General features: G+C 40.2%; 1 protein-coding gene across 3 annotated transcripts in view; it reads left to right on the top strand.

The window, feature by feature from the left end:
- Window positions 1-26,774, top strand: part of GALNT1 (polypeptide N-acetylgalactosaminyltransferase 1) — a 206,473-nt gene that overhangs the window by 64,275 nt on the left and 115,424 nt on the right. For 2 of the 3 annotated variants that reach the window (XM_032764075.2, XM_075062625.1), the window contains 2 exons: window positions 13,469-13,698; window positions 22,116-22,290. In XM_032764075.2, coding sequence (XP_032619966.1) covers window positions 13,560-13,698; window positions 22,116-22,290 — 314 coding nt within the window. In that variant the 5' untranslated portion in view covers window positions 13,469-13,559. Of the gene's footprint in view, window positions 1-7,885; window positions 8,045-13,468; window positions 13,699-22,115; window positions 22,291-26,774 lie in introns of all 3 variants that reach the window. The other variant, XM_075062626.1, reaches the window with a different exon arrangement.

Below are 26,774 nucleotides of genomic sequence, written 5' to 3'. Positions count from 1 at the left end.
GCCATAAGATCAGCATTTTAATTTAATTTTAAATGATGCTTCTTAAACAGTTTGAAAACCTTGTTTACTTTACATACAATAGTTTAGTTATATAATATAGACTTATAGAAAGAGACCTTCTAAAAACGTTAAAATGTATTACCGGCACACGGAAGTTTAAATTATAATGAATAAATGAAGATGCGGCACAGCACTTCTGAAAGGTTGCTGACCCCTGTTCTAGAGAGAGAGAGCTACTAACCCAGTGGTTCTCAACTAGGAGTATGTGTACCCCTGAGAACTCAGATGTCTTCCAGGGGGTACATCAACTCATCTTTATGTAGCCTGTTATAAAACTAAGCAAATATCTAAAGCATTAGCAAAGTCAGTACAAACTAAAATTTCATACACACGTTTTCACTTCCATGACTACTGCTCTGTATACTATACACTGAAATGTAAGTACACTGTTTGTATTCCAGTTGATTTTTCTTGTAATTAGATGATGTAAATGAGAATATATGCAATTTTTCAGTAATAGTGTGCTGTGACACTTTTATATTTTTGTCTGATTTTTGTAAGCAAGTAGTTTTTAAGCGAGGTGAAACTTGGGTTTACGCAAGACACATCAGATTCTGAAAGGTCTACAGTAGTTGGGAAAGGTGGAGAGCCACTGTTCTAACCCATCTGATGTGGCTCCTCAACAGTCGTCATCAAAGTGTCAGTTTTGACAAGACAGTCCAGGATTCATATTCTCACCCAGCATTAGCCTGCTAGCTTCAGTGTTTTGCCCTCTTTCCCCCATTTGGAAACATTCTCCCACTTCCAGTATGAATGGGAGCACCTCTTCTCAGACAAATGGTGCTGGAAGTAACGTAATTGGGCTATACCATCCACTTTACTTCCCTCTTTCCTCATTTCCCTTCCCAGTCCTCCCTCAGGGACCCTTCTCACGTGCCTCTGATTAGGCAGGAAGTAGACACCTTCATTTAGGAGCAGTAGAACTGGTACCTGCTCAATATAAGGGAAAGAGTTTCTATTCAAACTATATCCTTGTAGGAGAATGGAGGGTGGAGACAAATTCTGGGTCTAAGATTCCAAACAGATTCCTGAATCCCAGAAATTCAGGATAGTGATGCTGGCAGTGATGATTTAATTCCTGTGTTCGCGGGATAGGTTTTTGGCTGTTGACCTCCAGGATGCCTACTTCTGTATAGCAATGCATCTGCCACTTACGAGATTCCTTCAATTTGTGGTAGGCAAGGATCATTTCCAGTATCAAGTCCTCTTGTTTAGCCTCTCCTCTGCTCTGAGAGTTTTGTTGAAGGTTCTGTTCTCCAGAGGCAGGGAATGAGCGACAAGGGATGGATCACTTGATGATTACCTGTTCTGTTTATTCCCTCTGGGTAATCTGGCACTGGCCACTCTCAGAAGATAGGATACTGAGCTAGATGGACTTTGGTCTGACCCAGTAGGGCCATTATTATGTTCTGTGGTTAATGGTGGCTTACCTACATGGCTAGACTGTTCCTGTAGCATACCTGTACCTCAACAATTGGCTATTCGAGTGTCGACTCAAACAAGAAGTGTTGTCTGCCACAACGACAGCACTTCCTTTGTTTTTGGACCTGCCTCCAGCTGATCATAGAAAAATTCACACGAATGCCTGTTCAGAATGTACAATTCATAGGGGATGTGTCTGGATTCCCTGACATCCAGGAAATCTCTTCTCATGGTCACATTCTGGACAGTATCAAGCCTCATCAAAACAATTCAAGACTGTCCCAGACACCAATCAGAAACTGCCTTCAACTTTTGAGTCGCATGGCTGTTTGCACTTCCATGACAAAGCATGCAAAGTTACACCTTTGCTATTTCCAGGGGTGGCTCAGAATGACTTAATCGCCAAACAGATACAGTCTAGACCAGGGGTAGGCAACCTATGGCACATATGCCAAAGGCAGCACGCCGGCTGATTTTGAGTGGCACTCTCACTGCCCAGGTCCTGGTCACTGGTCTGAGGGGGCTCTGCATTTTTATTTAATTTTAAATGAAGCTTCTTAAACATTTTAAAAACCTTATTTACTTTACATACAACAATAGTTCTGTTATATATTATAGACATAGAAATCTTCTAAAAATGTTAATGTATTACTGGCACGTGAAACCTTAAATTAGAGTGAATAAATGAAGATGTGGCACATCACTTCTGAAAGATTGCCAATCCCTGGTTTAGACAAAGAAGTGTAGATTCTCCAGCAGGTGAAGCGTTCCCTAGGTGGATGGAAGATTCATCGCAATATAGAGGCGGAGGATGTCCCCTTCCTCCAACTAGCACTGACAGTACCTGTAGCAGATGCATCTCAGTTGGATTGGAAGGTACACCTCAGTTCCCTGAGAGTACAGGGCACATAGTCACTTCCAGAGCCCACTTTCCATATCAACCTCCTGGATCTCAAGCATTCCTGACAGTTCTATGTTCTTTTCCTTCCTCTCATCAGACACAGATCTATCAAAGTCATGACACTAATGCATGTTTTATATCAGTCAGCAAGAAGGGAAGAGATTCCTTTCCCTCTGCACCAAAGCAATAAAGCTGTGTGAATTGGTGCATAAAGCATCCCATAAGGATCTCAGCAATGTATCTCTCTGGCTTACAGAATGCCAGAGCTAACACACTCAGCAGGCGCTTCTCCCAATATTACTAGTGGGAGTTGGATTCTCGGGTTCTATTTGCAATCTTTCAGACTTGTGGGTTTCCAGATGTGGCAAAAAGGTCTACAACCACAAACTAAAAGTGCCACCTGTTTTTCTCAAGGGGAGGTTTAGATCACAGTTCACTGGGGGGATACCTTCCTTCTGCCTTGGATGGGCAGACTGTTTTATGCCTTCCCTCCTCCACCTCTCATTTTCAGGATGATAAACAATATCAAGCAGAGCAAGACCAGAGTCATTCTGATAGTCCTGATGTGGTCAAGGGAAGCGAGGTTCCCTTACCTGTTTCACCTTATTCTCTATCTTCAAATAGATCTTCCAGCTGTTCCTCAACTCCTCTCAGGACGCCAGATGCCTGATATATCTCAGCTTGGGCATTCTTTGCTACAAGGTGTGGTTCCTACATGGTTCACGGGGCTAGTCATACTGCTTTGTGGAGGTATGACATACTGCTAAATAATAGAAAAGTTTCCACCAAAACTACTTGCCTTCAAAAGTGGTCAAAATTTGGCCACTTATGCAAACTCCACAGTTCTACCCTTGAATCTGCTCTGCTTCCCCTTGTTTGAGAGTAACTGCTACATGTTAAGAACACAGGATTGGCCCTCAATTCCATCCAGCCCTCACAACCTTAGGTTTCTGTGTTCACCCCACCACTGCTAGATTTGTGAAAGGCTTAGGGAATCCCTTCCCACGGATAAAGGTGTTTGTACTCCTGCTTGAGGCCTGAATTTGATTCTCAGAAGCCTCACAAATCCCATATTTGAACCAGTGGCCACTTGTTCCTTATTTAATTTATCAAGGAAAACAACCTTCCTAGTGGTGATTACGTCAGCCTGCAGAGTCGGAGAGATTGGGGCTTTAATAGTTAAACCCTCCTTTCACGACATTTCCCAAAGATAAGGGTTGGGGTCTTAAATTTGCCCTCTTGGCACCATTGAAACTGCCAACTGTTGATTCCTTTTCTAAATACATGAAGTCCAGTTTGTGCTATCAAACAGATCTATTACTATCAACTTATCCGCAATAGGGTCCTAGTGCTAAAAATTTACCTGATAGTATGAACTTGGCAAAACTATTTCAGCAGAGCTGCAGGAAGCAAATTTTATCCTCAAGTTACCAACATTTATGAGTAGGCTTGGAAGGATTAGATTTTTATTAGTAATTATGTCGATTTCACCAAACACGCAGAAATAAAAAAAAATTAAAAAATTGTCAGCAGTCATGATTTACAGATAGGCCTAGTAAGAAAAAGGCTGTTGGAGAACTTCAGTAGCATTTGATTTAGTGATATTTACTTTCTGTATTTTGACATGTGGTAACAATTTGTATTCTAACGGTTATAAAGCTCGAACTTTTTGGATCAGTCTCTAATGACATTAAAAAAATTCATACAAGTGTGAAAATTTAAATTGAGAACCTTAAAAATGCATGGAAATAAGCATTGATATTATCCGAAATATTTTTAAAAAATGAATTCTCCCATTCCCATTTAGCAGCAGCAGGTCTATTTGCTGGTCTAGATAGGCTCAAGAATGGAGTTTTGGGCAGCGGCTGAGTTAAAATGGCTTATCTCCAAGAGGTGTGGCCATATTAACTATCTGTGTTTGGTTTGTTTGTATATGTGATCAAAGAAACTGGTATTTGTACATTAGTCTAATAAAGATTTGCACGTCTCTAGTGGACACTACCTCACTACTAATTGGACTGAGAAACCAAAAATTCCATATCATAGAGGCCACGAAGCATCCATCAGATAGCATTAAATTAGGCACTTTTGATATGATTTGGATTTGGTTCATAGCTGTTTAAGGCCAGAAGGAATCACTGTTAATCTAGTCTGACCTCCTGCATAATACAGGCCAGAGAATCTCACTTTGTAATTTACTCCTGACGGAATTCTGTACCGCCGGGAGGCAATTGGGTGTGCTGGGGCGGGCAGGGGGATTGCCACATAGGGGCAGGATTCCAATCCCGGAAACTGTGTGGTGAAGTCGCATCTGTGCAGTGTGGCTCTGCATACTGGAAGACTGTGCTCAACAAGGGAATTGTGAATGAATCGGGGGCTGCAGAGTGCTGGACAGAGTGGAGCAAGCCCGCAACCTTGTTCCCCGGCAGGAGCTTGAGGGCCTGTTAAAAATGTCTGATGATCCGGAAGCGGCTCGCGGGTCATAATTTGTGCACCCCTTGCCTAGTATGTTTGTTAAGGAGTACAGAAATTACATGATTTCTATAATGACAAACCTAAACGAGATCACATATTCTAAGCTGACAGCATTGCTTTAAACCATTTTCTTTAATGGTAGTTCACAACATGTTTTCAGTTAGAACCACTAAAAAGGAATTTTGGCTTCAGATCAGCATTATATCTGCTTAAATATAGCATATAGCTGTTTAAGGTGATTAACAGCATTGTAATCCTTTGTAAATTAAATAAACTTGTATGTTGAAGATTACTAATGCAGTCCAAGATGAAATTGTTCCCCTATTAAAAAGGACAGCATGGTTGTGATATGGAGAGAAGATGACTTATTATTTATTATTATTTTTGTTCTCAATTATATAGGTGTGAGAAGCTGGAATTTAACTTTTAACTTGCTGTGATACATTTACCAAAGGAACAAATAGGAGTAGAAATGAAATAGTATAGTATGAGCAGTAATTTAAAGCTGACCTTTTTCTGTAATGCCAAATGGCTTATGACAAAATAGTCAAAATATGATTTTTCTGACCTTCAAATGTAGCATGCGTGAAGTTATACATTTTTTCCTTTCCAGTTTCCATTCTAAATTAATTTGAGTCTTTATGGAGCTATCAAGATTGTAACTTAAAGATAGGCATTTGATATTTGACCTGTTTGATAAAGTCCTCCTACAAAAGGAGTTTTAATGGAAGCTGGATGTTCCTTTGGTTTAGTGCTTTCAGCAGTTGAAGTGTAGTCCAGCACTAAGAACAAAGAGGGCTTTCTGCTCTTCTCCATGTGTCTATAGTCCCTTATTCACTTTGCAGCAGTACAGTAAAAAGCCTTTAGAGCTTATTGGATGTAGTTTTCTGAGTCAAGATCTAGTTTTACAGGGATCCTCAGTTCTTCATCTGCTGCTGAGCATGGCTATATATTCCAGAGACTAAATCATTAAGCAGACACAGAAGTGCTCCAGTTAGAAAGGCTGCCCCAAACATGCTAGTAAGGGCTGTAGCTACAACAGTTTCTATTGAGCTATGCCATTATCCTTTCTAATTGCTCATTTTAGGATTCAGCCAGATGTTCTCACTAAGGGCAGCTCTGATGTCAACCCATTTCTTGAACCTTATTTGATTTAACCAGCCTTTTTGCTGTGGTTGAGAAACAAAGACCCCAGCCTTCATCCAGGAACACTAGGGCTCTGGGGTCCTTCATACTTTCCTTTGATAGCTTATGGCCTTAGTCTAGGACCAGACTGTGAAGTTTGAGGTCCCACAGGAATATGCATAGATCCCAAGAGAGACTAAGATCTGTTGAATTAGCACTGGATCTCTTCCTGTTCATTCAATCCTGTGACAGTCATAGTGTCCTAGTATGTGTAGTGCCCTAGACCAGAGGAAAAATAACAGAAAAAGCTCTACAGAGCTCCAATCAGCATCATTTTCAGAGGAATCTGTCAGTGTGTTCACCCAATTCATAAGTGGAGGAGAGTGCATTTTCGTGATGAGCCTAGGACTAGTCTGATCCTGGTCGTCTTTCCCTGTAGAACGAAGCTGACAAATAGATGGATCTTACTATACCTTAACTTACCAGCTTCCTCCAGCCCAAGACCATCTTAAGGTGAAGTCTGAGAAATTAAAAATGATCTTTCTAATTTCAGAGTGTCTGGAGATTAGATTTCAGTGTTCTCCATCTGAAGTTCACTTTTATTATTTTACATATGTCTGTTGCCTCATTTCTCTTCTAAACTGAACTGTTGCCTCAGTCTTTTCAGGATCTCCATATGGAAGTTTTTCCATGTCTATTGTCATTTCTGTTGTGCGTCTGAAGCCCCTTTAGTTTTGCTACATCGAGTCTCCAGTAGACATTTTTTTTTTTTTTCAGTTGCCAGATGTGACCATGAGGAGCAAGCCATTCTGTGAACTGAACCAATTTTTTTCAAATTAAGTTTCAGGATCTCATAGAAACTTGGTCTAAGACTTGTCTTGATTTTTGAGCCATGCTCTAAACTTTCTACATCTTAAGGTGTAAAAAAAAAAATTGTACTGTATTTCCAAATTTAATATTTATAACAATGCTGTATTATAAGGCATATGCACTTGGTTGAGATTCTGCCACTCCTCTTTAGAACTTAATTATTTCTAAGATTATTTTGGTGCCCAGATCCTATGGTGATAGGTACCCTTTGGAAATATGTGTTTTATATACGTATGCCAGGAACTGAGGCAGAGGGACTGTGTAACTTTGGGAAAGTCACTGAGGAAGTCTAGAATAGAGCAGAAAATTGAAGTTGGGTCCAATAGTCCCAGGCTAGCAGCCTAACCATTGGGACATCCTACCTGTCTGGATTCTCAGATTTATTAAGGAAATAAAATACTAATTTTGTCTGCAAATGGGGAAATACTGACTTTAAAATTGCATAACTTCATTTTTTCTGCCTTGTGTCCTTCCCACCCAAGGCATTTTAATTTCTGGAAGAGTTTAGAATTACTGGCGCTAGAAACCTAATGCTAATATCCTCTTTGAAAGTGTACAATTCCATTTTCAAGTGATGTACAGGATTTAATCTTCATATGTATATATAATTTCTATATAAATGTCTACCATATTTTTTTAAAAAAGGGACCAAAAAGGCCACCATGGCTTAAGAGAGTACAAGATGTGGTTAGAGGTAAAAAGGCATTCTTTAAAAGTTGGAAGTCAGATCCCATTGAAGAAAATAGAAAGCAGAATAAACTTCGGCAAGTCAAATGTAAAACTGTAAAGAAGTAGGCCAAAAAAGAATAATGAACAACTAGTGAAAGACTCAAAAACTAAGAACAACATTTTTTGAAGTACAACAGAAGCACAAAGTCTGCCAAACAATCAGTGGGTCGCTGTGTGATTGAGGTGTTAAAGCAACATCCCAGGAAGATAAAGCTGTTGTGAAGAAACTAACTGAATTCTTTGCACTGGTCTTTACTGCAGAGGGTGTGAAGGAGATTTCACACGCAAGCCATTCTTTTTTAGGTTGCAGATCTGAGGAACTGTCCCAGATTGAGGTGTCGATAGAGGAGCTTTTGGAGCAAATAGATAAATTAAACAGTGCTAAGTCACCAGGATCAAGTGATATTCCCCATGAGAGTTCTGAAGGAACTCAAATATGAAATTGCAGAAGTATTAACTGTGGTATGTAACCTGTCACTTTAATCGGTCTGTACCAGATGGCTGGAGGATAGCTAAAGTGAGTCTGATTTAAAATAAAAATTAAAAAAAAAAGATCCGGAGGTGATCTTGGCAGTTACAGGCAACTTCAATACTAGGCAAATTGGTTGGAGCCATAGTAAAGAAAAGAATTATCAGATACGTAGCTGATCATGATATGCTGAGAGACTCGGCATGGCTTTAGTAAAGGGAAATTATGACTCACTAATCTATTAGAACTTGACAAGTATGTGGGCATTGGTGATCCAGTGGATACGGTGTACTTGGACTTTCAGAAAGCTTTTGACAAGATCCTACACCAAAGGCTTTGAAGCCCATTAAGCAGTCATGAGATAAGAGGGAAGGTCCTCCTTTGGGTCAATAACTCATTAAAAAATAGGAAACAGAGTAGGAATAAATGTCAGTGGAGAGAGGTAAATAGCAGTGTTCCCCAAGGCTCTGTACTGGGGCTAGTTCATTTATGAACACGTTGAACAGATCTGAAAAAAGGGGTAAACACTGAGGTTGCAAAGTTTGCAGATGATACAAAATTCCATGAAATAGTTCAGGACAAAGCAAATTGCGAAGTTACAAAGGGTTCTCACAAGACTAAGTGACAAAATAGCAGATGAAATTCAATAATGATAAATGCAAAAGAATTGGACATTAGAAAACATAATCCTAACTATACATACAAATATGGGGTCTAAATTAGTTGTTACCAGTCAAGAAAGATCTTAGACATTGTGGATAATTTTTTAAAACATCTGCTCCAGTGTACAGTGGCAGCCCCCTCCCCCCGCCCCGGAAATGACTACAACTAATCCTGTTAGATTAAGACAAATTAAGAATCTNCCCAAAAAAAGGCGAGCAGTGCTAAGAACTATTAGGAAAGAGTTAGATAATAGGGCAGAAAATATCATAATCCCACTGTATAAATCCACGATACACCCACGCCTTGAATACTGTGTGGAGTTCTGGTTGCTCTATCTCAAAGATGTTTAAGGAAAAGTACAGGGAAGCGTAACAAAAATGATTGGGGTATGTAACAACGTCCATATGGAAAGATGAAAAAAGACGGACTGTTCAGTTTAGAAAAGACACAACTAAAGGGCAATATATTAGAGGTCAATAAAATCATGGATGGTGTGGAGAGAGTGAATAAGTGTTATTTACACCTTCGCATAACAAGTAGCAGGGGTAACCCAGGGAAATTTATAGGCAGCTGGTTTAAAACAAACATACGGAAGTATTTCTACACACAGCACACTGTCAACCTGTGCAACTTGTTGCCAGCGGATGTTTTGAAAGCCAAAAGTATAAGTGGGTTCAAAAAAGAATTGGATAAATCATGACTGGTGTGGAGAAAGTAAATAAGGAATGATTTAATCCTTCTCATAAGAACTAGGGGGTCACCAAATGAAGTAGGCAGTAGGTTTAAAAGAAAAGGAAGTATTTTTTTTCACACAATGTGCAGTCAACCTGTGGAACTCCATGCCAGAGGATGTTGAGAAGACCATGATTATAATAGGGTTAATAAAAGAACTAGATAAGTTCCTGGAGGATAGGTCCATCAATGGCTATTAGCCAGGTTGGGCAGGGATGGTGTCCCTAGCCTCTGTTTGCCGGAAGCTGGGGATGGATCACTTGATGATTACCTGTTCTGTTCATTCCCTCTGGGGCATCTGGCATTGGCCACTGTTGGAAGACAGGATACTGGCTTAGATTGACCTTTGGTCTAACCCAGTATTGCCGTTCTTATGGAGAATAGGTCCACCAATGTCTATTAGCCAAAATGGTCAGGGCGCAACCTCATGCTGTGGGTGTCCCAAAATCTCTGACTGCTAGGAGCTGGAACTGGACGACAGGGGATGGATCACTTGATAATTGCCCTGTTCTGTTCATTCACTCTGAAGCTTCTGGCACCTGCCACTGTTGGAAGATACAATACTGGGCTAGATGGAGCATTGGTCTGACCCAATATGGCCATTCTTATGTTCTTAACATATGTGAAATTCATGATGCAGTTTACGGATGTGGTAGGAGAAGCAGTCGAAGGTTGAGAGTGCTAGCAAGATGCTAATTGTCCACTGATTAGTGACTACAAACACAAAGCTATGAAATCTCATTACCTGAATGATTTGATTTAAATGTAAAATTTGAGTCTGTCAGGACAGATACTTTTATAGATTGTATTTATGCCTCCTGGAGTTGTAAAGTGTTCCTGGAACAGGTTTGATCTGGTCAGTCTTAGGAAAACAGCGCTGCATTGGTTAATGCCTGGTTCACATAGGAAATATCTTTGTAATCATACTGGCTAGAAATATAATTAATTTAAAAATGCAGCATTAAAGAACCTCCAAAACTGCTTTGGATGTTGCAAAAGTTGTAGAAGCTGAGGATGAGACAGTATGACATGAGCGTTACTTATAACCCTAAAAATTTAATACCTTTCCCTAGAAGAGAACTGAGTTGCTCCATCTTTCCATGGTATAGAATTTGGCCAATAATGTGAAAGAAAGACAGTGTTCCATAGTAAGTTCTCTAAAGAAAATGGAGGTGAAGTGTTTGAGCTGTCTTTATTTCTGTGGTTTTCTGTTTCTAACTGGTTGTAATTGCTAATTCATCCCCCTTGAAAGATGCTTCAGGAAGAAATTGCATATATAGCAACAATGCGTATGGTGAAGAGACTTCTTCCAGAGCAGGAAGCGGAGGAAGTTGCCCAGAAAGGAAATCGCATGTGGTTGAAGAGTTTCCTAGTAAAATCTTAACATTTATTAATATGATGATAGACAGGAGCAGTTAGCCAAAGTTCTTTCCAGTTTTGTTACCCAGCATAAACCCTGTAGCATATTGCTGGAAGTAACTGACAGAAGCCAGTTTGCATTATTTGTGGTGGTGGTGTTGAAAATAATTTTGTTAATTAGGGAAGCCCAAAGCTTGTTTTTGTTTTTAAATATTTTTTGACAATTGTATAAAAGTCTGCAGTATGGCAATTTACAGTGGTGTCTGTGGAATTTATTTTTAATTTGAATTAATTGGAGCATAATAGAATTTAAAGGGTTCATTTCTAAAACTTTAATTTGTTGAAAAGTGGGTAAATATTTGCCCAGTAATCAAATTAATCAAACTGGATTCAGTGATTGGGTTCATTCTAAACTTATAAGTTAGAAGGACTCTTATTTTAAATGACAGTTTATCACCTGAGATTTTTCGCTTTGGGCATCTACCAGATTACTCCTGTTGCCGGATCCTTCACTGCACTTGATAACTTTTATTGTAACCAATATTTACTTTGGTACACTTAGCAGCAAAGTGTGTCTTTTTTTTTTAACTTGATATAGCTGTGTTGTTAATTAGCATAGTGCCCAGAGGTACGTTAGGCGCTTTGAGGGTATTTCAGTAATAGTGTAGCACCTAGGAGACCATTATTCTAAGCACTGTACAAAAAGAACAAAAAGATGGTCCCTGCACCTAAAAGCTTATGATCAAAGTTATAAGATGAGAGAACAGACAGACTAACAGGGAATTCCAGGCAACTGAAAGAGAATATTGGTAAACATGATAGGCAGCGAGCTCAGCTCACCATTGACCTAGTCATGGTGACATTTTTTGTGAAGACACTACTTTCTCGGGTAGGAAGGACTCTGAAGTATAAGACAGTTCTGAAAATCCTTTTCCATTTTTTGAAAGCTTAGTACACTCGCCGCTTTTTAGCTTGATCTTTGTCAAACATTCACCAGCAAGCTATTAACCATAAGCATTTTCTTGCTTTAATTTCTATTTTATATTGAGTTTTTTAATACACACATTCTTCACTCTCTAGGCATGAAAAGCTTGTCAAAGTTGGAACATATTTTTGATTTGCAGCATCCTATTACAGAACAAACAGCTAAGTCTAAATCGATTTGATATTTTTAAAAAGAACATTAATAATTGAATGTAGTAGATCAAATGCTTTCAGTACTCTTTCAGTTCTAGGTTAACACTGTGTAATGTGCTGATGGTAGGTTCGGATCTTTTTTTGGATCATGGAGAAAACTTGTTCCAGTGAGTGATGGAGACTATTGTAGTATAAAGGCATTGCTCTATAAAGTGCTGCGACCCCCCAACTTTCATTGAAGGCAACATATGACATTTGCTATTGTATTACTGGAGAGAATCCAGAGATGATCAATAATAAAGTGTTTAGAAACCATGAACTGTGAGGAAAGGTTGAAAGAACTCAGCATGTTTAATGTAGAGAAGAGAAGGCTAATGGGAGAGAGAAGTCCTCATCGTATATGTAAAAGGTTGTCATAAAGAGGTCAGTGATCAATCTTTCTCCATGTCCACTGAAAGTAGAAATAATAATAGGCTTAATTTACATTTAGAGAGATTTAGTTTAGTTATTAGGCAAAACTTTCCAACTATAAGCATATTTAAGCCATGAGGTTGTGGAATCCCCATCATTTTAGAGTTTTAAGAGGAGGTTATAGACAGACATCTGTCAGGGATGGTCTAGGCATATGCAATCCTGCTTCAATATGGGCTGGACTAGATGACCTCTTGAGGTCCCTTTCAGTCCTGCATTTCTATGATTCTAAATATTAAATATAATATTAAAATCCTGCCTTTCCACATCTGTGTGGTATGTGATGTTTAGTTACTATATGTAGAATAGTAAGCTATAGTCACTTCTCAACTTTGGAAATGAAATCCAAAATTGGGCCAAATTCCGATAGCAAAGAGTCTCCTAAAAAATGAAGTCTGTTTCAGAAAGAGCAAAGTGGAACAAACTTGTTTATTTCTCAACCACACTGCAAATTAAGTAAAACTGTTGCTTGTCATACTACAGTAGTTTTAGACATAAACAAGGAAATGAAGACAACCTTTGCTTCAGTCTTTACTGGTAAAGTTCTGAAAATGCCAGTGTTTATCACCAAGTTAATTCTAGTATTTAAAATAGTATTCTCTGTGTACTGTTAAATTCCCTTCTAGCCAAGTGTATTTCAGTTCAAGGAAAATTAGAAAAGACTTTGTTTGTTTGTTGTGATCAGACCTTTAATTATGCTGGCTAACCTAAATTTCCAAAGGGTAAACAATATATTAAGTCCAAATTCAAAGAGTGGCTTTTAATTTGAATGTAGTTCCATATTTTCTTCTGCATTGAGTAGGCAACTTGGCATTTTGGCTATTGGCATTGGCATTTTGGAGGGATGAGTGTTAGCACATCACCAAACTTAGTTGCGTCTATTCTCTTCACTCAGAGTGCCTAGAGGGTTTCTTAATTTTTGCACGTGGACCATTGTGATAACTAATTTTGAAATGCAAATTAGTTATCCTAAAATGTACGTAAAATTGTCTCTTTGGATGTTACTTCTCATTTTGGATTTTTTTTGTAATGTCTGTTCTTTGTTTTCTTTTCAGATACAGAACATGGTCTCAGAAACTGGATTAAAGCAATCTTGTTGACATTTTTATTTATACTTTTTTATTTTTGTATTTGACTTAAAGTGCCATGAGAAAATTTGCATATTGCAAGGTGGTCCTTGCCACCTCACTGGTTTGGGTCCTTTTGGATATGTTTCTATTGCTGTACTTCAGTGAATGCAACAAATGTGATGAGAAAAAAGAGCGAGGCCTACCTGCTGGAGATGGTGAGTAGATGTTCATTAATTACAACTTGGTTTAAACAAGCATCAGTGAAAACTTGTCCATTGATAATTCCCGACAGGATGAGTATGGCTTCGTCTTGTACATATCACGAATATTTTCAGCGACTTTTTTTAAAAAAAAAAAAATCCTGGAGGTGTTGAGTAGGTTCTCTAATACCTGAGGCATTCTGAAGGGAGATTTCATTTAAGATGTTAGTATAGGAAGGTAAAACAGAGTTGAGAAAATAATCCAGATCCTTCCCTACCATAATGTATGGCTGCAGTAACTCCACTGACATTGATAGCATTAAAGCAGTGTAATTAAGAGCTGTATTTGGCCAATTAATATAGTAATTTTGAAGGACAGTCATCTCATTATGAAATAAATGCCCTTTTGTTTCAGCATTTATTAAAATTAGTACAGTAAACCCTCCAGTACTGAGATGTTGAATAAGTGCTTATTTTTAAAACTAGAACTATTTTATTCTGTAACAAAGTTCTTCAAGAAAGCCATGTTATTCCTGTCCTCCTTTACTTCCCAGTATAGTTTCCATATGCCACCCAATGGAATTTGGTGCTTTTAGAAAGATTTTATGCTGCATAAAATTGTTGCTACTGTAATATAAAGTATGGAGCTTGTCTGGGTTCAGTACAGGTATGTCTATTTTTCTTTGCAGATGTATAAAACAAATCAAGTAAAGCTGTAAAGTACAGATGGAGCTGGCAATGGCTATTAAGATTGCCTTCCACTTTCCATTATAACTGTCAGACTTCAGGATGGATTGATTTAAATCACCTAGTGGAAAGCTTCACTTTAAATAATTGGTTTTAATCAGTTTTTCTGTTTGTAATTCTGTTCTCATCTAAAGAAAGGTGCATTCTCATTGGTTGATATTACCATTAAAACATATTGATTTACAGCTAAATAGAGCCTCTACTCTGGATTAGGTACAGCTGTTTGCTACCTAGGATGGTACCTTATAACTATAAATAAAGATATAGATATGAGCTGTCAAGTGGTTAATAATAAAATACCATTTATTTAAATATTTTTGGATGTTTTCTACATTTCAAATACATTGATTTCAATTACAACTCAGAAAAAAGTGTACAGCACTCACTTTATATTTATTTTTTATTAAAAATATTTGTGCTATAAAAAACAAAAGAAATAGTATCTTCAATGCACCTCATACAATCTCTTTATCATGAAAGTTGAACTTACAAATGTAGAATTATGTACAAAAAACCCTGCATTCAGAAATAACTTTAGAGCCTACAATCCACTCAGTCCTACTTCTACTTCAGTCAGTCACCTAGACAAACAAATTTGTTTACATTTGTAGGAGATAATGCTGTCCGCTTCTTGTTTAGTGTCACCTGAAAGTGAAAACAGGCGTTTACATGGCAATGTTGTAATGGGCGTCGCAAGGTATTTACATGCCAGATGCGTTAAAGATTCATATGTCCCTTCATGCTTCAACCACGATTCCAAAGGACATGCGTCAATGCTAATGAGGGGTTCTGCTCAATAACAATTCAAAGCAGTGCAGACAGACACATGTTCACCTGTATCATCTGAATCAGATGCCAGCAGCAGAAGGTTGATTTTTTGGTGGTTCGGGTCCTGTGGTTTCCACATTGGAGTGTTGCTCTTTTAAGACTTCTGAAGGCATGCTCCACACCCTGTCCATCTTAGATTTTGGAAGGCACTTCAGATTCTTAAATCTTGAGTTGAGTGCTGTTGCTATCTTTAGAAACTTCACATTGGTACTTTCTTTGCATTTTGTCAAATCTGCAGTGAAAGTGTTCTTAAAACAAACAACATGCTGGGTCATCAACCAAGACTGCTATAACATAAAATATATGTCAGAATTTTAGTGAAACGCAGAGCAGGAGACATAGAATTCTGCCCCCAGGAGTTCAGTTACACATTTTATTAACACATTCTTTAATGAGCATGGAAGCATATCCTCTGGAATCGTGGCCAAAGTATTAAAGGGCATATAAATGTTTAGCATATTTGGCATGTAAATATCTTGCAGGACCTGCTAAAAAAGTGCCATGTGAGTGCCTGTTCTCACTTTCAGGTGATATTGTAAATAAGAAGCTGGCAGCATTATCTCCCATGAATGTAAACAAACTTGTTTGTCTTAGTGATTGGCTGAACAAAAAGTAAGACTGAGTGGATTTGTAGGCTCTAAAGTTTTACATTGTTTTGTTTTTGAGTGCAGTTACATAACAAAAAAAAAAAAATATACATTTGTAGGTTGCACTTTTACGACGAAGAGATTGCATTACGATATTATGAAGTGAATTGCAAAAAAAACTTATCACTTTTACAGTGCAAATATTTGTAAATAAAATAATATAAAGTAGCCCTGTACACTTTGTATTCTGTGTTGTAATTGAAATCAATATATTTGAAAATGTAGAAAAATATCCAAAAATATTTAATAAATTTCATTTGGTATTCTGTTTAACAGTGCAATTAAAAGTGCGATTGTGATTAATTTTTTTAATTGCAATTATTTTTTGAGTTAATCGTGTAAGTTAACTGTGATTAATGGACAGCCCTACTCTCTCTAGATATAATTTATCTATTTAAACAGTTATATAGCTTTCAGAGTCTTCTGAACTGTGCATTTTTAGTGTGTCTAGAAAAAGGTGAATGATTATTTACTAGATAATTTAACTTTTTCTATATGATTTGTGCCAAACTGCATTAGGATGGTAACTAAATTGATTTAAACACAACAGCTAATAACATTTATTAAAGCAACTGTGAATACTTTAGATGCATAAACTTTACAAAAGGATGTTTCACACGTACAACTAAATGATTTATTAAACAGAAATTAAATGTAGTCAGTAAATTTAAACTGATTATCGCAGGCTAGTCTGGGAAAATTTTCAAATACATCAAGTAAAGTGCCTGCAGTTTAAGTTCCTACTTGCCTTAGTCTCTTGAAAGTAACAATCTTCTAAATTAGTTAGCCTGGCCTATTGTGCCATATTTATAAAGCTTAACCTCATAAATTTGATATTTTTTCCCCTGATTCTTTCTTTATATAGAAAAAACAATGTTTAAGTCTTAACTCGGTGTTTTATAGAGGATCATGGATTCAGCATAGTTTTTCTTTAAGTGTTTTAAGATGATGTAGTAAGTTTAGACCTTAACATAATTTGTTTTAAGTTCAGATTTCATTTTTAACAGGTTTATATTTTAAAAGGAAAACTTCTTGTAATTTTAAATAACAAAATAAAAAAATCTGAAATGTCCAGCAGCATAGAGTAGAATGAGAAAACAGCCTGCATTTAAAGGCAAGGAGTGAGGAGCTGGGAAAGTAGTATGCTAGGAAGGGACAGGTGCAGAGGGAGGAGGATTGGTTATATGGGGCAGGAATAGACTGGGATGGGCATGGGGAGATGTGGGCAGAAGGCCTTCTGATTTAAAGAATCTTGAGAACCTGGAATAGAACTCAGGATTATTAAGGCCCCACATTTCCCTGTTGTCTAGCAAGTAGCTGTGAAATCGACCAGTGAGCTATCTCATTCCCTTCCAGTGACTTCTGTCAGCTACTCCATAAGCTTAGTAGTAAAAGTCTATGCTATGGATTTAAACTTGCCAACCCTAAAGGTAACCAATATTGGGAGGATGGGTTGGATTGAATATGGTTATATTACATGTGATAGAATTTCAATTTCTTTCACTTTTTTTTTTTTTTTAAAAAACTCTAGGTAATTACACAGAAAAAGACTCCATTTAAAAAATAGGTTGCAAAATCAAGCACTAAAGACTTAAGAAATATCAAAAATAAGGTGGTCCATGCAACTGTAAATCAGTACCCTGGAATGTATGCATTACCATGCAGTCTTTACATATCACCTATTTTTTTTCTAAAGGGGCTTCTGCCTCATTCAGTGCATAGGAAAGACAGTGCCCAAACAATATTGTGTAGTGGAGGAAGCTTATCGTAATAGAACTTGGAAGTTGAGTAGTGAATGAGGCAGGAAACTGCAGGAAGAGAGAGGTTGATCTCATGGTTTAAGCAGTTGAATGCCACCCCAGAGAACTGGGTTTTTGTAAACTTGCAACTGGAAAGTCTCTTAAACCAAATTTTTAGGAGATAGCCACTAACTGTGTGGCTCATGTTCGTGTGCCCAATTTGAGACGCATGGGATTTGATATACAGAAGTGCTGAGGACTCTCAACCCACAACTGAAGTCAATGGCAGCTGTGCATAGAATGTATAAACTGGAAGTACTTGGGAAAATCAGGTCCTAAGCATCTCAAGGGGGCACTCAAAATTAGTACAGTAAAAACTTTGGTGTTTAGCGTGTTGAGGGAATGGGGGGTGCCAGTAAGTCAAAAATTGTGGTTAACTAAGAGGGAGGGTGGTAATTTGGGTCTGGGAGGGAGCTCAGGGCTGGGGGTTGTGGCATGGGAGAGGATGCAAGGTGGCGGATCCTGGCGGTGCTCACCTCAGGCAGCTCCCTGCAACTGGCGATATGTCCCTGCTGCTCCTAGGCTGGCGAGTGACCAGGTGGCTCTGTATGCTGCCTCTGCCTGCGGGTGCCGCCCCCACAGCTCCTGTGGCTGCGGTCCCTGGCCAATGGGAGCTTCAGAGCCAGCATGAGCCCTGTGGCTGTTCCTTCGCCTAGGACCATTGACCACAGCCAATGGGAGCTGTGGGGGCAGCGCCTGCAGATGGACGCAGCATGCAGAGCTGCCTGGGCATACCTCCATCTAGGAGCAGCAGGGACATGTTGACGCTTTCAGGGAGCCACTCGAGTTGAGCACTACGTGGATCTAGGACTCCAAAACCCCTCCTGTGCCCTAACCCCTATCCTGAGACCCCTCCCCACACTAAAACTCCCTCCCAGAGCCCATGCCCCACAACCTCCTCCCAAAATGCTGGTTTATAGAGCTTTCAGGTTGATAAAGTGCCAGATAACACAGATTTTACTGTAGATACTTTGACAACTTTGGTCTTAATCATTATGCCTTAGTTTCCAGTTATAAAATAGTGATGATATTTTACCTTATAAGGATGTTGTGAAGATAAAATTGTGTTGAGGCTTTTCGGATTTTAAGGCCAGAATCTGTGTTTGGAGCTTTTAATGTGACTAATTTCTTTTAAGTATAATTACTGTGTCTATTAAAAAAAAAAAATCATGTGCAGAGGACAAATTAAATGTGAAATTCCTTGAAAAGTTCTGTTCCCTGACTGGCACTGAAACTTTTTTGGGAGGAGAGGGGAACATGTATTAAACCCTAATCTCTGCAGTGGGAGGAGGCTTTGCTCTGCTCTAGTGCTGCTCCTGTTGATGTTACTGGAGAAGTGCTTTGCATATATTTATTACCACAAGCGGGGGGAAGATGGAGCATGAACTGAACTGGGATGGGGAAAGAGAACAGGCCGAAAAGGAAGACTCAAAGGTTTTTTATAAAAAAGCAGTTGTGTTTAGTAGATCTTTTCCATTTTCAGAGGGTTTTTTGCACGTTTTGTTTATAAAAGTTGCTTGGGAGCAGCAGTCAAAGAATGTTTAAATAAGGACTAGTGAATGGTAATTTGAAACTCTCTAAGATTTTATGAACTGTCCCTTGAGACTTATTCTTTCTGTTAAAGGCAGCTAGCAGTCTTCTTTCTGAGACAGTGGTGATGAGATGAGACAGTGGTGATGAGATGCGTGTATTTTAATTTCCCACCAACTCTCACTGAAGTCAAGTTTCAAATTGAACTCAGTCCTCTGCATGTGTAGAAACTTCATTTTTTAACAGAACAGATAATTTGCACTTTAAGATAAATGTAATGTAGGAAAAGCACAAAGTTGGTTAAATGATATTACTTCATATAACTGTTTTCTGTTAGTCCTAAATGGCCTTATAATATGAATGGAAAGACTATTTTCAATTAAATATTTGATATTACACTTAGTAATTAGCTTTGCTGTGAAATATATTAATTTAGTGTTCTATTAGCAATACTGTTTGAAATCTGAGAGTGAAACCAGTTAGCAAGCTGACCAGACACTGTTTTAAACAGAATTATTACATCTCTGTATAGCTATAATATTCTGAAGGTCTCCTTTATGACTAATTGAATATCAAACCAATTCATGGGAGATATTTTCTGAAATACATAAAGTTCTTTTGTTTGTTTGCAGTGGTGTTGTAGCCATGTTGGTCCTGGGATAGTAGAGAGACAGGATGGGTGAGGTAATATCTTCTATTAAACCAACTTATTTTGGTGAAAGAGAGATACTTTCAAGAAGAGCTTGCAAGTTTCTTTCACCAACAGGAGTTGGTCCAATAAAAGATATTACCTCACCCACCTTGTCTCTATAATGTTCTTTAAATTGTTGTTGTAAAGTGAAGCACTTGAAAAATTGAGAGATTTGGGTTGCACTGTCCATACTGTGCAGCGAATGAGGCAAGTGGTCCTGTGATACATAACAGAATTAGACTGATCATAATTAGAGGTTATTGAAAATCTTCCAGTGGAACAGCTCTCTGTTGAAAAATGGTGATTTGGTGGAATCGGTGTTCTGGGGAAACATGTCAATTCCATTGAACCAGGCAGATTGGTCAACTGGCAATTTTTAACAGTACATCTCAGCCAAACTTGAACAAATTCCATGTGACAAAGAAAAGCTATTTCTCTGGTCACAGAATATTCACCCTACCAAATTTCAAAGGCCTGCTGGAAACGTTTGAGCTTCTAGGAAAAAAAACTCTGAAAATCTTTTATAATGGAAATGCTAATAAACTGAATTTAGGTATTGCTAATAGTTTCCCCCCTGCAGTCATTTTGGAAAACTCAGTGAAATAGGCACAAGATATCTCATTTGTTACTCTGTATATGTTTGTATCATTTGAATTTTCAGTGAGTATAGGATGCATTTTGTGTTTGCTCTTGACGAGCTATTTTCCCCCTCTTTGATCTTGTGTAAGATTACAGTATTCTCTTTTAGCCAAAAATTAAGGAGCATTTCATATTTGAGAAGCAGGAAGAGAAAAAGGGTGGTGTCTTGATTTTATTGGAATTACCTAATATTCTGTTAGAGTACACTGAATTATTTAGCTCATTTATAATGCTGTTTTCTATTAAAATTAATGTGATAATTCAGTATCTAGATGACTCATAGACAATATATATGTTAAAGGTCAAGTTAAAAACAAGTGTCTTGAAATTTCATTATTTGTGTATTTAAATTGAAATTTTGAAAAATATCACAAAATGGGTATTTGTAAAAAAAAAAAAAACAAAAAACACTGGCCACTTTGATAGATTAGTTTTGTTTTTAGTCTCAATTATTTGTAATCCTTTACCAGAAGCATAGAAATGAAATAATGTTTTGTTTCTGGTCTTGTCTTATACTTGGCAAACAATTAGTATTAGAAATAGTATGCCTAGTTTAGGAGTAATTTAAATTTGCTTGTTGATACAGATTGGCTAGAGCTAACACATTGTTTCCAGTTTGTAATAGATTAATTCTGCTGAAATTAAATTTTCCTAAAATCGAGAAGATTGTTCTGAAGGATGAATTCAAATGGCATTTTTTAATCAATGCCAAATCGTAAAGTGTACTTACCAGAATTTTAGGCTAAATGGATTATTTTTCACTTAAATAGAACTTTTTTTATATAGAAATAAATTCCTGTGCTAACCTCATAATCTATGTGGAAGTGGCTGTTACTAGATGTGAAATAAAACCCCCACTAATTATTTTTTTCTCAGGAAGTCTGTGAAATATAATGTAGAGGTTTATTCCATAACTGAGTTAAATTTGTAATGCAGTAGGTTTGTACAATACAAAATGTGATGACAAAAAGATGGGTACTTTTTGGTCTTCCAAGTGCACAATAGCTGCTGAGAAAGAGATTTAACTGCTCTTGTTAAATATATTAATAGTCGGAAGTTTATAGTTTTCTAGTATTTAAAAATGTCAAATTTTAGATCACCTGTCCTCGGATCTTGCTTCATATGGAACCACTGCATCATTAAACAAATTAGATACGTTTTCTTCTCATTTGTTTTACAAAAGCATAAGGGTTCCTGCAATAGTCTTATTTCTCCAGTAAATTTCAGAATAGTCTAATCCAGCGGTTCTCAAATTGGGTTGGGACCCCAAAGTGGGTCGCAAGTCCTTTATAATGGGGTTGCCAGGGCTGTGATTAGACTTGCTAGGGCCTAGGGCTGAAGTCTGAGCCCCACTGCCTCAGTCCTGGGTGATGGGGCTTGAGTTTTGCCTTTGGCCTCCCTGTCTGGTGTGGTGAGACTGAGGCAAGCTCAGGTTTCTGTTCCCTCTCCTGGGGTCTTGTAGTCATTTTTGTTGTCTGAAGGGGGTCGCGGTACAATGAAGTTTGAGAACCCCAGGTAATTTGTTCAGTATTAAAACTTCTTTTTTATTAGTTCCAGAACCGGTACAGAAGCCACATGAAGGTCCTGGAGAAATGGGGAAGCCTGTTGTTATTCCTAAAGAGGATCAAGAAAAAATGAAAGAGATGTTTAAAATAAATCAGTTTAATTTAATGGCAAGTGAAATGATTGCTCTCAACAGATCATTACCTGATGTCAGGTTAGAAGGGTAAGTACCTTCTATTCTATTGAAAGCATGCTTTACTTAAATGAACACACATTAAAAAGTCTCCGTAGTAACCATTGTTCTTTTATATGTTGGTAATCAGCATAGAGATAAAAGTTGTAAGACACGAGGTGGTTAGAATTGCTGGGTTTTGAGGGGTTCATTTCTGTAAAATTCAACTTAAAAGCAAAGCCAACAAATTTCATTTACTACTATTGCAACCATGAAGTTAGTTATAATTAGGCTTTTTCAAGAAAAGAAATTAAATTGTGTCTTTTTTGAGGTTAACGTAGGGTGGATAAAAATTTATTAAATCTAATTTTTATTTAAACTAATTTTTCTCTTTAAAATAAACCTATATAAAATTAAATTTAAAAATATAACTACTTGCATTATCATTAAAGTTTAAACTTACTATAATCTATTAAAATAAGTAGTGCACCAAAGAAAGCGGGCAAACTTTTTGGCCTGAGGGCCACATTGGGTTTCGGAAATTGTATGGAGGGCTGGTTAGGGGAGGCTGTCTCCCCAAACAGCCAGGCAAGGCCTGGCCTTGGCCTTGCCCCTATATGACTGCCCCCCCTTCCCCCTACCCCCCGCTTCTCACCCCCTGGACTCCTGCCCCATCCAGTTCCCCCTGTTCACTGCCCTCTTACTGCCCAGACCCATATCCATACAGCCCTTCCCCCCTGCCCCGACCACCACCCCAAACTCCCCTGCCCTCTATCCAACCCCTCCTGTTCCCTGTCCCCTTACTGTACTGCCTGGAGCACCGGTGGCTGGCGGGGCTACAGCTGCGCTGCCCGGCTGGAGCCAGCCATGCCACCGTGCAGCACGGAGTCAGGCCGGGGTCTGCAGCTGCGCTGCCCCAGGATTTTGCAGCCCTGCCGGCAGCGCAGTAAGCTGAGGCTACGGGGGAGGGGCCAGGGGCTAGCTTCCCGGGTCAAGAGCTATGGGGCTGGGTAGGAGGGTCCCGTGGGCCGCCTGTGGCTCGTGGGCCGTAGTTTGCACACCTCTGCCCTTAACTGACGAAAATAATTAGTTAAACACCTGGGACCAGAGTTTGAAGTGCAAAACAAGGTTTTGGTAGCCAGATCCTCTTCTCTTTGCATCTGCAAAGAGAATATTTTCTTCATTTCAGTTTATTCAGTAGTTTTGTTCAATGGCCAGTCCATTCAAAGTGGAGAAACTGATTGGGACTTGAAAAAGCAGGAAAGCTTATTTTCTTCTTCAAATGTATCTATAAAAACTAAATGTGAGAGAAGATAAGATCAATTAGTACTTCGAGTGCTTGCTCATGTCCATTCTATATTAGGGGTGTGTGTGTGTGTGTTCACCACATGCACTGGTGCTGCAAGTTTTTCCCTCAGCAGTATCTCTAGGGGGACCAGCTCTGGCGCCCCGTTGAGTGGCGCCCACATTGCACGGTATATGGGGCGCCGCCAGCTCCCCCTCAGTTCCTTCTTGCCGCCAGTGACGGTGCTGGAGCATCTGCTGCTTTGGCTATTGTTTCGTTTTCTGTTCTTGTGAACTTTGAAAACCTGTAATATAGTTGTGTATAGTTAGTAGTTTTTTAGTTACCCTTATTAGTAATCTCAACTTATCGTTAGTCACAAATGGGACTCAGCCGGGGGATGGGGCATGCCCTGGTCCCCAGGCTTTAAGCCTTGCAATCACTGCAAATGGCCTGTGTCCATCAGCAATCCACATACCAGCTGCCTAAGGTGCTTAGGTGAAGGACACAAGTGACAAGTGCCGTATCTGCAAATCCTTCAAACCTAGGATGAAGGAGGAGCATGATATCCCTCTGCAAATGCTTCTAATGGAGTCAGCCCTCACTCTGGCACCGGAGCAGTGGTCCGACTTCGCACCAAGCACCATGGCCTCTGCGCACAGTGCTCCACCAGGGCTGTCCACGATCTGGCACTGGTCCCCCTCCATGACTCCAGTCAAAAAGCCGAAAAAGACTGAGAGGAAGATCTCCTATCTCCTGTAAGGGAAAGGAGAGGGTTGGAACGAGCCACGACCCTTGTCGGGCAGCTCAACGCCCACTTTGGGAAGTTGGGCCCCAGCTCAAGTCGAGCAGTGGAGCCCATCCCAGGCTTTGCCTGCAACCTCAGATAGCGGTGCAGGCCGTAGCCAGCTTCAGGTGCCGTCGACGCCCAAAGCTCTTTGAGCAGCTCAAGAGATCCTGCAGCTCCTGGTGCTGCCCACACCAGCTCCCACAGTACCCCAGTCTTGGGGATTAAACCCGCATTGGGACCTGTGCGTGTCCCCACCTCAGTGGTACTATTCCCTATAGAGAGGGACATCCAGCCAGCATTTGCCTGCCCATAGACGTCACGCTTCAGGACTGAAAAGGCAGGCTCAACGGAGTCCTCTTCGGTCTACACACTGGGGGCACCAGTCAAGGGACTCAAGGTGTACCTCACCAGTAGATTGGCATAGACCCTCTGAGGCACACGCCATCTGGCAAGAACTCTGGGATTGGCCCCAACCATCTCCAAGGGCCCGGGACCAATTGGATGCCAGAGACTGCCGATTGCCAGGCCATCATCATTGTCTCCAAGAAGGAGAGGTTGCCCTACTCAGGACGATCTTCCCGGCAACTGGTCTGTAGTAGCTTCTGGTTCCATTCGACGTCCTGGGACCTGTTGAGTAGCGTGAGGCATGGATCGTCAAGTATTTGACGCAGTTCCGCCAAACGCTGTCGGTCCTAGAGAGTGCGACCAAGACAGTCTCACTTGAACGGGTCGGCTTCGGGACACAGTGGCCGACACAAGTTGGACAGGAGCCACTGCTCAGCCTGATCCTGGTTGCCTGGTACTGACTACTCTGCTGGTAGCTCCAGCTCAGAGTGAGGTTGCCTGACTGCGGGACAAGCCTTGGTGTACCGGCGGTGTCAACTACATTATCAGCACCAAAATCTGTCCCATGGTCCCAACCTCAGTGGCCAGTGCCATGGTTCCCGTGGAACCCTTAGGGATTCTCCTAACCTTCCTTGATCTGTGTTGGGAGCCTTGGAGAGGCCAGCGGCCTCGGTATCCTATTCCCTTCCGATGCTTGATGCTTCAGGGGGTAAGAGCCCACAGGTCAAGGAGGACCCAGGGGAGCAAGCTACTGGACCACCAATGGACGTGGAAGTTCCCACGACACCAGCACAGTCCTTGTTGTCGCTAGATGAGGCTATCGCTGGGGCCCCCTCACCTGATTTCTCAGGATGACACCCAAGCACATCATGAACTTTTGAAGAAGGTCACTTCTAACCTGCGGCTTCAGGCAGAGGAATTGGAAGAGCCCTTTTCCTCCCTGCTTGGACTGCTGGGTCCTCAGCACAGTGGAGCTGGGTTATATCCTCCAGTTCTTTTCTCCCCCCTGCTTCCCTTTCTGCCTGCCTTCTCCATCCCTCTTCAGGGACCTCTCTCACAAGAGTCTCCTAGTGCAGGAAGTAAAGGGTTGCTACATCTGGGTGCAGTGGAAGAAGTTCCTCTTGAGTACAGGAACAAGGGGTTCTATTCCTGGTACTTTTTTAATCCCTAAGGCCCAGGGCGGTCTACGACCCATCTTGGACCTGGGAGACCTCAACAAGTACCTAAAGAAGCTAAAGTTCCTCATGGTGTCTCTGGCTTCAATTATCCTTCCCTGGATCTGGGGACTGATATGCTGCCCTTGACTTGAAGGACACATACTTCTGCCTAGCGATCTTTCAAGGACGCAGATGCTTACGCTGGTTTACAGTGGGGCCCCACTACTGGCAGTTTGTGGTCCTCCCATTTGGCCTGGCAACAGCACCGAGAGTGTTTACCAAATGTGTCAGTGGTAGCGGCTTACTTCAGACGCCTGGTATCCAGATCTACCCTTACCTCAACGACTAGCTTCTCAAGGGCAGCCCCTGGTCTTCAATCCGAAGGGATGTTGTACTTCAAGCCACGTGCCACTCTCTGGGCCTACTGGTAAATGACAAAAAGTCAATGTTCGTGCCAGTGCGGAGGAAAGAGCTCATTGGAGCGGTCCTTGGCTCGACCTGCGCCAGAGCACTCCTTCCACTGGAAAGGTTCCACATATTGATGAACTTCATTATGGAAGTCTCTGCATTCCATCTGACTACAGCCAGGGTCTGTCTGCACCTGCTGGGCCATGTGGCAGGTGCACTTATGGGGGTCCACCATACCAGGCTCCAGATGCGGCCTCTGCAACAGTGGCCAGGAACAGTCTATTCCCAGACCCAAGACTCCCTGGAAAAGATAGTTACCATTCCCCAGGCGATACTTTACCTCTCTGTGATGGTGGACTGACTGCAGGACAGTCCTGGAGGGGGTTCTGTTCAACAGCTCTCCTCACTCCATCGAGTTGATGTCAGACGCCTCAGACCTCAGCTGAGGTGCACATCTGGGCGTCCTCCAGTTTCAGGGATGTGGTACCCGACGGAGGCACGGTTGTATGTAAACGTCAGAGTTCCGAGCAGTCCAGCTGGCGTGTGGAGTCTT

This window comes from Chelonoidis abingdonii, chromosome 2 (genome assembly GCF_003597395.2).
Source record: "Chelonoidis abingdonii isolate Lonesome George chromosome 2, CheloAbing_2.0, whole genome shotgun sequence".
Lineage (NCBI taxonomy): Eukaryota > Metazoa > Chordata > Testudines > Testudinidae > Chelonoidis > Chelonoidis abingdonii.
This window is presented reverse-complemented; position numbering and strand designations above follow the sequence as displayed.